Source organism: Mangifera indica, chromosome 1 (assembly GCF_011075055.1).
Source record: "Mangifera indica cultivar Alphonso chromosome 1, CATAS_Mindica_2.1, whole genome shotgun sequence".
NCBI classification, from domain to species: domain Eukaryota; kingdom Viridiplantae; phylum Streptophyta; class Magnoliopsida; order Sapindales; family Anacardiaceae; genus Mangifera; species Mangifera indica.
Genome location: NC_058137.1, coordinates 25,912,338 through 25,926,330, shown reverse-complemented (window position 1 = coordinate 25,926,330; position 13,993 = coordinate 25,912,338). Strand labels below are relative to the sequence as shown.

At 33.5% G+C, this 13,993-nt stretch overlaps 2 protein-coding genes and 1 pseudogene across 3 annotated transcripts; 2 read left to right on the top strand and 1 right to left on the bottom strand.

The window, feature by feature from the left end:
- The first annotated feature begins 1,701 nt into the window (after positions 1-1,701).
- On the top strand, positions 1,702-2,968 carry LOC123210180 (VQ motif-containing protein 19-like). Its single transcript, XM_044628446.1, has one exon. It carries the CDS (start codon positions 2,012-2,014, stop codon positions 2,729-2,731), a length of 720 nt encoding a protein of 239 aa, XP_044484381.1. The 5' UTR covers positions 1,702-2,011; the 3' UTR covers positions 2,732-2,968.
- Positions 2,969-4,932: 1,964 nt separating this feature from the next.
- On the bottom strand, positions 4,933-11,959 carry LOC123195273 (probable bifunctional methylthioribulose-1-phosphate dehydratase/enolase-phosphatase E1). Of its 2 annotated transcripts, none has more exons than XM_044608927.1 (13): positions 11,518-11,959; positions 10,731-10,867; positions 9,866-9,961; positions 9,207-9,326; positions 8,695-8,784; positions 8,155-8,337; positions 7,818-7,979; positions 6,635-6,784; positions 6,453-6,554; positions 5,742-5,851; positions 5,534-5,652; positions 5,095-5,195; positions 4,933-5,060 (listed from the first exon to the last, which is right to left on the bottom strand). In XM_044608927.1, the coding sequence occupies exons 1-12, from the start codon at positions 11,735-11,737 to the stop codon at positions 5,104-5,106; spliced, it is 1,581 nt and encodes a 526-aa protein (XP_044464862.1). In that variant the 5' UTR covers positions 11,738-11,959; the 3' UTR covers positions 4,933-5,060; positions 5,095-5,103. The 2 variants fall into 2 exon arrangements, with proteins under 2 accessions (XP_044464862.1, XP_044464870.1); XM_044608935.1 differs by having other exon boundaries at positions 7,818-7,973; positions 11,518-11,958.
- Positions 11,960-11,961: 2 nt separating this feature from the next.
- LOC123195283 lies at positions 11,962-13,773 on the top strand (annotated as a pseudogene).
- The last annotated feature ends 220 nt before the right edge of the window (positions 13,774-13,993 follow it).

Sequence of the window (13,993 nt, the reverse complement as noted above, 5' to 3'; positions counted from 1 at the left end):
CAATTTTTTCATGTTTATGTAAAATAACATTTTATAAACTATATTCAACTATAATTTTATAATTTGGGCATTGCTTTTGTTTTGTTGGCTCCATTGACAATAATTTAGAGACAGAATAGATTCACATTGAAATGGTTGACATTCGAAATTATTTTTTCAGCTAATGCGTATACAATAGTGTTTTTTATGAAGTCTTTTCATGGAATGTTATAAGTTTTTTTTTGTTTTTGGATAATGAAGAACCTCATTCCAATCAGAGACAAACTCTAGGTCTAATAATCAATCTGATAACTATTAAACTAAAGAGATTTAAACTCATACTCTTTTATACATGAAATCGGTTTGAATTTATATTCTCTTATATAAGAAACATTCTTTTTGTCGTTCAAACTATCATTTAGAGGTGGAATGTTATAAGTTTGCTTATAGTTTTTCATATGTTTAGAATAACATATCAAAATCAAGTGACACAAGCAACAATTGAATGATGCAATCCAGCACTTCTTGAAATAATTACTATTTAAAATTTACAAATGGCCTTGTATTTCTAGAAAAGTATCTATAAAATATCTTTTCTTATAACTTTATTTTAAATCCATATAAATTAAACAAAAAAATTATTTATACCTTATTTTGAGTATTTAATTGATATTCAAATAAAGTATTATTATATAATTAAATAATTTTAAATTAAAGATAAAATAATACCCAATCATATAATAACATATCGTCTGAGTATTTAATTGAATATTTAAAATTGGATCCACATAACATTATTTTAAATCAAATTTGATTTTTTTTTTTGGGTTATGAAGTGGTTCCTCACTATTAAAATACCCTCAAATTAGAAAAGTTTTATCTAATTGAGTTTGATTTAATACGAGTTATTCAAATTAATGAACTATTATAATTAATTTTGCCCAAAGTCCATCCCCATATGGAATATTATATCATAATCAATTAACAAATGCAAAATGATGTCACCAGCATCTAAGTATTGTGACTATGGGAGATATTATGACTAATTTAAATTGATTTTATTTTATTTATTTATTTTAGAAATAGTTCTCCTACCCTACATTTTTTTTTTCATATAATTTCACTTTAAATTTTATAAAAAAAATAAGAAAAATTAAAATTTCATAAATTAAATTGAATAAATAAAATTTTATGTTTATCTTAAAATACTAAATTATATAAGATAAAGATACTTTGAAGTTTTATGTTGATCTAACCAATCAAAAAACAATAAAAAATTCACAATAAAACATTGGTAACTTTTTCTTTTCTTTTCTTTTTTTTTTCATAATATTTATCAATAAGTCTCCAAATAATATCCTTATTTAATGAAGTAAAAAATTGATTGGAAGGTGAAGCATGAGATGCTTGAAATTGATTAAAAAAAAAAAAGGTTCCCATCATGATCACCAATCCCATCACACAAGTTTCTTCAAACCAGGGCTCTGAAGTCCATGCCATATATCTAATTATAATCTTATTCATATTCAATTGCAATGACTTGACAATGGTGGCTCAAGCACATATGCTCATGCCAATCACAGACCCTAAAACAAATCAAATTCCATTTTCAACAGATACTCTCACTTTATTATTATTTTTAAATGAAAATAAATAAATAATTATCCATCCTCCATTTTCTCATTAACTAATCAACCCCCCACATGAAAAGAAGAAGAGTCAAATACAAAAAAGAAAAGAAAAATGTTTTGCAGCACAAGAAAACAAAAACAAAAACATTAAGTTAATAAGTAAGCAAAGGCAGAGGCAAAGGCAAATGCATACTCTCTCTCTCTCTCATCAAACCAGACCAAGTCTTGTTTTTCACTCTTCTTCTTTCTTATTTTTCTTGTTCTCCTACCAAATCAAGCTTAAATTGAACTAACTAAACTAACCCTTTGAAAAAGAGATTTTCTTTCTTTGTTTCTGTAAATTTTTGTGGTTTTTGAGTGGTGGTGGAGCTGGTGTTGAAGAAGAAGAAGAAGACATCAAAATGGAAACCACAATAACAAGAATGTTACAAGAAAACAAGAACCCATCTACCTTAAACTCACCAAAGAGTGTTGGAAGCAATACCATCAGCAGTAGCAACAGCAATGGTGTCCAAATTCACACCCCACCACTCACGCCAATTCCCGTCTCCAGATCTACAGAAACTAACCCTTACCCAACGACTTTTGTTCAAGCAGACACAACCAACTTCAAGCAAGTAGTTCAAATGCTGACTGGTTCTTCTGAAACCGCCAAGCAAGCTTCATTGAAACCGGTTGCGCCAACAGATCCATCTTCCTCGTCGAACAAGTCGTCTTTTGTCATTCCGCCCATTAAGACCACCACTCCGAAGAAGCAAAGTTTTAAGCTTTATGAAAGGAGAGCTAACAACTTCAAGAACAGTCTCATGATCAATACTTTGATACCAAGTTTTGCTAATAATTCTGGGTTTTCTCCTAGGAATAAGCCTGAAATCTTGTCTCCAAGTTTGCTTGACTTTCCGAAACTTGCACTTAGTAGTCCTGTTACACCACTAAATGAAGACCCTTTCAACAAGTCTTCTCCTTCTTTAGGAAACTCATCATCAGAGGAAGAGAGAGCCATAGCTGAGAAGGGATTTTATATGCATCCATCACCAATATCAACTCCAAGAGATCATGAGCCACAGCTTTTGTCACTGTTTCCTGTAACTTCACCTAGAGTTTCAGGCTCATCTGCCTGACAAAAAAAAAAAAATGTAATTTGAGAATGGTTTTAAGAGGAAGTTTGATGGGTTTTGGATGATTTTCAGGCAGGAAAAGTAGAGGATCTTGTTCCAATTGTACAATTTGATCTCTTTTCCATAATATGGTAAGCTTCTAATTAATTTTCTTTCTTTTGTGTATTTTTTTTCTTTTTAAAAATTTTCCATCCTCTGTCAAATAAAACTCTAAATATGAATTGAATTCTAATTTCTTAACCATCTCTCCATGTGTTTGTATGATCAACAGCAAGCCATGTATCTCTTTTCTTGTATATATTCATTTTTGCCGTGGCAGTAAGTCATTTAGTGCTTTGCCTAATCATGACTTGTTTGTCTTTATGTTGTAAGGATTAATTTGCAAGAATTTCAAAACAAAAGAATAACCAAACTCTCTCTCTTTCGCTCTCTCACACCCAGTACTACAACTCAGAATTTGTGTTTACATTTGAATTTTGTAAAACAGTGAATACAAAATACTCAAGCTAACATTTGTGTTTGTGTTATGAGTGTGCTTGGAAGAATGAATGTCAATCCAATTGAAAAGGGAAAATTAGTTAACAACTGATTGATTCGTGTATTTGAATGGTGTTCTTGATTCACACAAATGGATTTGGATGGTGTATTAAATTGAAAAACGTAGTCCAATCTATTGTGATTCAAATTCCAAGTCTTTGTGTTTAATGACGCTACTGGGTTGTGAAGCTGGATCAAGTCAATTTCCCACCTTAGGGGGAGTCAACAGTTTGCCAGGGAAGCAATTTCAATCTGAAAATGACCCATATTGCAGACGAGAACTCAACAAGAGACAGAAAATGTAGTCTCATCTAATTTTGTTGACTCAGCTACAACAATTTGGTGATTACTAAAACGCCTTGGCCTTTAAAGCATTTTCCTTGACTTCCTGTTCAATCTTTAGTACAGTTATCAAATTTTTTTGGTATTGAATACTTGCAGTGTAAAGTTGGTTATAGCAATGAAGATGAATAATTAATGTGAAAGAAAAGTCATGTCACTGTCCTAATGTTAATTACAAATCTTGTTTTTGCAGAGCAATTTCTTAAAACTTTTGTATTATATAGTTTTCTGCCCCTTTCTTTGACTTGAAAGAGATGAATTCATACTGAATGTAGAACACAAGAAAGGTTAAAACAGACGGAAAGAGAAGTGGGGGACTAGGTTATGATGATGATTGAAAAAGAGAGTGATTTTTATTTTCAAGTAAAGTAATGAAAATGTGAAGGCCTTCTCTTTCCCATTTGGAGTCTTACTTTGTCAGTATGAGAATCTGAGATCTGGACCCATAGAGTTATGGCTATGGACAAAAAATAGCCAATTTTCATCTCTTTATATCCTTCTTTGGATGCCTCTAGCCACCCATTTTGTCACTTCTGTCACTATGGTAGTTTTCTATTTTTAGAATCTCATAGAGATTCTCTATACATTCCCCCCCCCCCCCCCCCCCCCCCCCCTCAAATTCTGAACCCAAATTTCATTTTGATCATTTTGGAAATTAAAGTTTATCAGAATACTATCAAATATGAAGTCAAATTTTCTATAAAAACTTGATCAAGTCCTGGTCTTTATGCACTACTGAAAGGTCTCAATGAAATTATAAAAAGTGATGTTCAATGTGGAGAAAACGTGAGATAAATTTCTCTTTTAATTCAAGTTTTCAGCTATGATAACTATAATGGAATCAATTGACCTTGGAACTTCTCTTGCATTTTGTTTCAAATTTTGTACTAGTTGTAGATCATTAGGCTTATACATGGGCAATGACAACTTTTCCTTAAATCATTGAAGAGCAATTCTATGTGTACCAACTTGTGATACACAATTATATACATACTCGTATGTGTCATTACATAATTAAATGTCAGTTTATCTCTAATTAAAAATCACAAATATGTGATGACATATACGAGTGTATATGCACTTGTGTGCCTAAAATAAGTACACATAATTTTTTTGATAATTGAAACCGTAATTTTCATATCTAAATATATCTTATGAAATAACTTTCTCATATGATAATATATAGAGTATCACTAAGATTTTGTTTACTCAAATTTGAGTATCAAATTAGATAAATAATTTTTAAATATTTTATGTTTGAATTATAAGATATTTACTGTTCCTTATTTGACATATATGCTAAATTCTGTTCTTTTATCCTTATGTTGAGAAAATAAAACTGAATAGATGAAGGAGAAATGCAACAAAAATCAAGCATGCTTTGCAAACAAGCTACCACTTATCTTCAAAGCCAACATGCTAGAGCGATAATAGTGATGACATTTTCTTTCTAAACTTTGAGTTGTTTATTAGTGTTCATATGTCAACAACAATAATCATATTTCTGCAAATGAAGTGATCGTCTTGAATCCATGATTCTCTGGGAGAGGAGCATTTCCTGGCCGGACAGAGATTACCACCTCCAAACCTAAACGGTGGATCGCAGTTAGAGAAACATCAAACATTTTGACTATAAATCTGGAAACTAGGTCATCTTTTTCCCTTCACAGTAATGCTAATATTCATGTGTTCCAAATCTAAAAGATTTGGGAAAAAAAAAAAAAACATTTATGTAACACTGTCCTGAGAAAACTTTATTATATGGCAGTGAAAATGCGGTATAAAGTTTAAATGAAGTTATAAAAAAGAGTTTAGACATCTTATATAACTAGTTTAACAGCATTTGCATTGCAGATGAACCTGATGAAAAATGGACATGTTAACCAGGCATTGTTAAAAATAAATTGATTAAAAGCAGCTGGTTACCTGCAGCTTTTGCAGCTGTAGCTTCTTGGTAGACATCTGTAATAAACAAAATTTCCGATGGTTTATCAACTCCCAATGAATCTGAGATTTCGATGTAACTTTGTGTCTCTCTTTTGTTCCTGCAATCAAAGGGAAGGCATAGTTACCTTTAGTCAAAACATAACATGAACAAAAAGAAGTGAAAAAACACGAAAGTTACAGAACATACCCGACTGCAGTGTCAAAAAATCCAGATAAATATTTTCTTAAATCCCCATAGTTTGAATTTCCAAATAAAAGCCTCTGTGCCAATCTACTACCGCTAGAATATATGTATACCTGTCACAAAACACATGAATAGTAAGTAATATTGAATGTGAATTTGCAACGCATTCTCAGAAATTGAACAACAGCCTCTCATATAGAATAAATCTGGTTTTAGTGCTGAAGTGCATTAACTCAGCTTTAAGAGACAACTCTAATGGAAAAAGGTCTTATGCAGGTTTGAACCTTTTAGAAATTTTTGTTTCAAGAAAAATGTATTCTCCTGTACATAAGAAAAGAATAATGCACAGTAAGATGAACCTGTCATCCACCATCAATTTACACACAAGAATAAAGAACCTTGCAGTGTAAGAGCATAAAAACACTCAACAATAGACGTGGATGATGGGTTATGATAGTACAAAAAACTATCAGCAAACTCCAGTATCCTAGATCACCTTCAAAACTTGCCATTAAAATTACCCAAAAAAGGTGGGATATTAAGACAGTTTAATGTTAGTACAGGAACTATATGAAAACTTCCAGTAGACGTATACCATACAACATTCTAGAGTAAGAACATGAAAGCACTCAATCGATGGGCTTTATTCCTAAACAGAGAAGCTAAGAGTCATCTCAGCAAGAATTTTCAAAAGAAAATGGAAAAGAATAAGACCTTTATTCCCAAAGCATTCCACTTTTCAAGGGCTCCTGGCACATCATCAAATACTACTCCTTTCAATTCATGATTCTCATATCCAGTTTGCCAAATATGGCCCTGCACATATAATAAGTATTAGCTTTATACAACACCAGCTCATAGCAAACATATACTTTTTGGAATCAAAATTGGCATACCTGCAATTGTTTTAAAGCAGTGATCTTCCTATCAGCCTGTATCATTGCTTCCACATTAGCAACCAAAGCTGCTATCACCTGCTCTTTCCCAGCATCATCTGGAGGAACAGGTACAGCTCCTGCAATGCCTTGTTTCAGGTCATCTTCAATCTGCAACAAGAATTTGGAAAATTTAAAGACTTGTACGACCAAAATTTTTGTGGACCCTACCTGAATTATAATTGTAACATAAGGGTGATAATCTTGATTCCTCAAAGAAAAGTAGAATATGAACCATAACTACTACTCTGAGTTGTGTGATCCTGGACCATATGGTCTTTTACTCCAACTAGCAAAAGGAATATAGAACCAAATGAAAAAGCAGCATGGGGTTCTGGAACTAACTACTTCTAACATCTTGAAGCATCAAATAGCCATATCTATACACACATCAAGCAACAAAAGTATTCAGGAATAAAGCCATTTAGATATACTTTAATGGGCAGAAAAAAAGAAAATGTGATAATTTATGCATAATCTCATTCATACTAGGACATGCTTGGCTCTTGCTTTTCTAAAGTTTCATTTCACTGGAAATTTGCAAACATATTATTCTCCATCAACCTAGGAAGGTCCCAGGGGAATCAGATTTCAGCTTCATGATTTGTAACTAGTTCTCATCCAATCCACACCAATCAAATCAATTTGAAAATGGAAGAAATGATCAATTCCCATCTAAGATTTTATTTCTTTCTGTCTCAATAAAAAAAAAGCTTAAAAATGCTCAGAATCATCAATATGGATTCAAGTCACTGCAATAATGTGAAATATATGAGTTGGACACTGCCCCTCGAGGCAGTATCCTACTTAACATTTAAGCTATGTTTACTTGTTGGTTAACTCTTGGAGTAAATCTTATTATGGTAAAACATTACATGTTAACAGTCAAGATAATACTACATAAATACTTTCTGCATTTGAATTGACAGTAAAATATAATATGTATGCAGTTTTCATGTAGTAGTACAATGGATATTAATTCCTGCAAGAATACAATCCTATGTCTCCGTTTTCTGAGAATCACATTTTTATATCATAATGTAACCTGTAGTCCATGACAGAAGGCCTAGCTTAATGATGTAAGACAGTTATGCATTTTCCACAAGTACAATCATGCATAGAAATCATATAAACAAAAACTTACTTGAGAGTGCAACAACTTTATATCGTCTTTAGTTTCTGCTGTGTCATATGTCTCAGACAAATGCCTTCCAACACTGACACGAGCATATGGAAAAAGAACCTCAGTAACAAATGTTATTGGAGTAGTAGTCCCTTCAATGTCAAGCACAATGCACCTCTGCAGCCATATAATTGAACAGTGAAAATGAAAATTTGACAATACAAAGAGTCTAAGTTACTAGAATTTCCCAAATCCAAAAGCACAAACAATTTACAGAAGTTCATCTTGTTTATATTACCAAAATGGAAGTTAAAAATCTAAAGAAATCTCTTGAAAGGAAGAAAAGGTAAAATCTTACCGGCAATGAATCAGAACCAGAATTTGAGTCTCTAGACATTGCTTTTGGGGTAATATTTGCATCGCCACTACTGCCTGAAATTCCTTTGATATTCTGAATTGGACCATGGTTTGGAGTAGACCAGTCTATGCCCAGTTGATTAAGCTTGATAGCAGCATCAAAGAGATAGTGGTAACATTCTGCCTGAAAGATAAGCAACCAAGGGAAAAACATACAAATGTTATATTATTATAATTATATGGACATGGGTGATTGACCAAAAGTTTGCCACTTCCACTTGAAGAAAAAAATTCAATAAATGCTCTGGTGCATAAAACAAGGATCGATTACTGGTGAAGTGGTGAAGATACCTACGTTTGGAAATAAAGAAAGCATCAACTTTTTGAACAACCTATGCCTTCTCTTTTTGGAAAAATGCCAATTATTTTATAGATGATGGGGTTGTTACACCATTTCTTTTGAGAAGGGAAAAACCCAAGCATGAAGTTGAAATCAAGTTACCACTGTGTTAAGTCAAAATCTTTTCATAGATATCCACACCTGAGTTTTAGCACTGATCCATGAATCCCCCCAAATGTATACGCCATGATTACGAACAAGCACAGCTGTTGCTTTTGGGTAGGCTTCTATCTGAAAAACAAAAAGGAAATCCCACCGGTCAAAGTATATTTTACATGGAACTGAAAAGAAATTCCTGGGGAAAAAACATAGTAATAAAACCAATTTATCAAGGAGGAACTCTTATTGTCTTCCAGAACTATTTGAATTATTCTAGCAGATACATGTTGGACAAGATGACTATCAATTAAATAAATGTCCTTTCATGCTATGGTAGACTAACGTGAAAACAAAAAAATGAAAGGTTATTTAGATAATAATTTTTATCTGAAACTCTAGTCACATAACAAGCCACCATAGGCTTAAAACTGTTGGAGTCTAGTCAGTAGGAAAACCTGAGATATTTCTGTTTGCAGCATCATGTCCATTCAATTATAAACACAATATATTAGTATCAAAGCTCTATGCAGGACTAAACATAAATCTAATCATACCGCTTCAGCAAGAGAATCAGTGAGCTCATTTTCATATGCAGTGTTCTCTATAATTGGGACCACAAGTTCATCATAATACCCATGCCCTTGGATTCCTTTTATCATCTCCATATGAGTTATCTGTATGTTTGCAAAAAGCAGAATCAATCAAATGTTAAAAGAGGCAACAACTAGGAGTTGAAGAAAGAATCTATATATATGCTAAAAAGTTTAATCGCTTATGAACAGCTCACTATAGAAACTATAGCTGTCATCACCTTTTACATAATTAAATAGAGAAATTAATTGATATTTTACTAGTTGGAAATAGACTGTTAACATTAGCCTACTTGTCACCTACTTCAATTGTGGATCATGACAGTAGATATGAAATAATGGGATTAATATTATGATATCCAAACAAAGTCCTCACAGATGTGTATAACTTATGCTTAACAACATGTCCTATATGACAACACAAGATTTTTCATGTGACAGTTTACAGTAAACCCCAGCTAACTGCAATGTGGGAATACAGGAAGGGGGGGGGGGGGGGGGGGGAGGAGGGGGGGTGGGGGAGGAGGGAAGCACAAGGGTAAATAGAAGCTACTGTAAAAGGAAAATGAAAAGAACAAATTAGAATAATTTGCAGATAGCTGGAAGTGAGAAAAATACTTAACACGAAATTCTTTTGCCAATGGATTGATCATAGTAACCAGGCAAGATTCTATCCCATGACTGTGGATAACAGCTCCAGCATTGCGCATCTCATATGCCTGGATCACAAGAGAAGTAAGTATCAATGTGGCTTTATGAAAGTAAATCAAATATCCATGCATAAAACTGAAAAAATAAAAGGCTATCCCAAGCAAATATAAAACCATTAAAAATTTTCACAATGAATTTTGATAGCCATAATAAGTTAGTCGTTTACATAGGATGAGAAATCACACAAGCAGAAGGAAAACTAAATAATTGTTTAATTAAGCGAGGAGGGAGATCTATAATTTTAGTGTTAAGAACTAATACACACGGGCGCAAAGTAAATGAGTAGTATGCCAAATGCTATTAACAAGACAAAATGTTCACAGATTAAAAAATTGTTAAAGCCTCATCTGATAATCGATTAGCAGGAGCTCAAATAATCTATAAATTACAGGAGCTCAAATAATCTATAAATTACAGGATTATCTAAGACCGGTTAACTGCAAACCATTTTACACTCTAGAAGTATTTTGTACCTGTTTACCCATTCATGAAATACCATTATCAACAACAAAGTCTCCAGAATATGATACCCATTTGAAAAATAAAATAGATATTAGTTTAACCTTTAGAAAAAATCATAAATTTTCATAAAATTACATGGGTTCTAATGTTATCATAATGAAAAAAAAAATACTAAAAGAGATAAATGTGAAAGAAAATTACAACAATGTGGAACCTAATTCAAATTCAAGTTGCTCTTTGGAGCAGCTGAATCTTCTGATTGATTCATTAATATGGAAATGTGTTATAAACTTTTAAGGCACAGATAACTGATACCTTCATGAAAAGAGGAGCACAATCAGAACATTTGGGAAACTTGTGTGGGTATGGCTTTGGAGAAGGTGAATACAAGATAGACCCATTTCCAGACATCACGTACATGTCCTCTGGTTCCATTCTCTCCTTCTGAACGCCTTTTTAAACATCAAGATCAACACACAATGAGCTTGAATTTCATATACACCCAAAATCAATCAAGAAAATATATTAACAAGACACAAACTGAAAATCAAATATCCAGTAACTAAACAACACAGAATATGTATATATATCTCAAAAAAAATAAAAAACTCATGACTGATCGAATAATGCATAAAGAAATATCAAACAGCACAGAACACACACACTAAAAAAAACCAAAACTTGGAAAAGGAAAAATAGAGAGCAACACACTGAATCATGTTTGATACCAAATACACACCCTAGAATCAGAGGAAAAATACAGAGTCTAGATTGACTAAGAGCAACAAACAAGAAATCAAACAAACAGAAAATAGACAAACAACATACTTGAGCTTGAATTAAAAAAAAAAAATAATAATAAAGCAACTTAAACGTTCTGAATTAGGCTTAGTTTCACATAAGTTAAATAATCAAGCAAAATAGCTTTAAAAGGTTTACATGAACCAAACAATTGGAAAGAATAAACAGATACAATGTTAAAAGCTTTAACCACACACGCGAGCGATTGGAACTGAAAAGAGAAGCAAATAACAAAACACAAAACTTTAAGCTAAGATTAACATAATACCCAGAAGCCAAAAGAGAGAGACGAGCAACATACCAGAAGGTGACATGAGGATGAGCTGTTGAGGTTTAGGGATGGAGTCATCAGGGACTTTGATTGTAATGCTGCCACCTGTACCAGACACCCATCCAAGGGTGTAGAACTGACGACAAAGCTCTGATATCAACCCTCTCGTCTCCTTCACAGCTTTGCTCTCCAAATACGCCTGACTATGCGCCGTCGCGGGCCCGGCGCCGTTCACAGCAGCAGTGTCCATAGCCCTTAAAAAAGATGCTATCTTTGAGAGAGTTGGTTTTGAGATTATAAATATAAAAATGTAATATAAAGCAAGGAATCTATGCTGGTGAGGTTGGTCGTTCGATTATGTTAAGGTTAAAACTTGACTAGAAAGAAGTGATTTTGACCACGTAGGCGTCTATGTTTGGGTTGGAAATTGTTGAGAGAAGTTGGTTGATTTGGCTTTGGGAATTTGAGAAGGAAATAAATTTATCTTAATGGATGATTAAAGGGTAATTTATGTTAATAGAAAGTTTAATTGAAGATAATATGCCAGTCATTATAATGTTCTTACAATCTTCCCTTACCGTCAAACCTCTCGAGCTTGATCCAAAATTAGCAAAAAGTGATAAGAGTTACAACATTCCTCAGGATTGATTCCTTGACTAGTGAAGTTATATTACCGTGCGGAAGCACAATTGAATATTTCCCCCTAAGTTATCTCATTATGTTTTTGAAGTTTTATTATCTTATAATTTTACGAGTCCAAATGAAAAATTAGCAAACCAGATCTTAACAACTTTAGATTGATTCTGCCATCTGATCCCCGAACTCTCATTCTCATTCTCAGTTATTTCCAATTCTTCTAAGCAGGAGTTTGACCTACAAACCCATCAAAACAATAAGGTTTAGTTGCATAATTTGATATCAGCAGCATATCATCTATGGACACATAACAATGGCAAGAGAAGACATCACTGCAGAGAAAGCTGAGGTTGATGATGGACCAAATAATGGAGAAGAAAGCACGAGAAGAAGCAGCAGTCTGTGGAGGAAAGTTTGTGACATGGAAGAGGCAAAAAATCAGCTCTTATTTTCCTTACCAATGATTCTCACCAATCTTTCTTACTACGCCATAACCCGGGTTTCTGTCATGTTTGCTGGCCACCTTGGCCAACTTCAGCTTGCAGGAGCTACATTTGCCAACTCTTGGGCCTTCGTCACAGGATTTTCCCTCATGGTAAACTCTCTTATCTCTTCACCCACTCAGTCAAATCTCAAACATATATAGACTGATATTTTGTTTGTTTTCTCAGACGGGTTTAAGTGGAGCGCTTGAAACTCTTTGTGGGCAAGCATTTGGTTTCAAGCAATATAGATTGAGATTGCTGGGCATACATCTTCAAGCATCTGCCATAATATCATTCTTCTTCTCAGGGATTATATCAGTTATTTGGTTATATACAGAATCCATACTTATTTTGCTTCATCAACATCATGATGTTTCAAAACAAGCAGCTCTGTATCTTAGATATCTTATTCCAGGACTATATGCCTATGGATTTCTGCAAAATATATTAAGATTTCTCCAAACGCAGTCAGATGTCTGGTCATTAGTTTTCATCTCAGTTCTGTCTGCAGGAATTCATTTTGGTACTGTACATCCTTGGGTTACAAGGGAGCTGCATTGGCAGCTTCGATTTCGTTTTGGATATCATTCCTTATGCTGGCAGTTTAATCTCTTCTTGCAAAGAGATTTCAGCATACATGGAAAGGATTTTCCCTTCAATCTTTCAGTTTTGTCTGGACAACCTTAAAACGAGCCTTGCCCCCTGCAGCAATGGTCTGGTAAGTGACCAGATTTTCTTTATTTGTTTTACCTCTTTACTGTTTCAGATCTTAAATGCTAATTACTTCTTTCCAGCTTGGAGTCTTGGGCTTTTCAGATTCTTGTGTTCTTAGCTGGATTGTAGCTGCCTCAATGGCAGTTGATCCCATGCAAGGTGTGTTATTAGGAGTGACAAGGGGATGTGGTTGGCAGAAGTTCACTGTGTGGCTTAACTTGGCAGCATTCTATTGCATTGGCATGCCCATTGAACTATTTCTAGGATTTTAAGTTCAAACTGTATGCAAAGGTGAGACAAACAGCATTAATTTTGTTTCTCTTTCCCTCTCTCTTGATTTGCCTTGTTTCAATTAGGTTGAGGTTTGTACAACGACCGTGGATTGGTTTGATCTGTGGTTTCTCAAGCCAAGCTGCCACCCTCTTGTTGATTACATTATGCAGAAACTGGAGTAAAAAGGAGATCATTTCCGACAGAGAAAACGAAAGTCGATCATCTTTAGCCAAATTCTAATTCCTATTGAAACAATAAATGAGACATTAATAGTTTATCGGAGGGTTTAGGGTTTAAGGGATATTTTCATAAAAACATAATCCTATCTAGTTAAAAAATTTAAATAAATAAGGGATATTTTAAAAATAATTAAAAAAACCAAACAATAAGTTTTATTT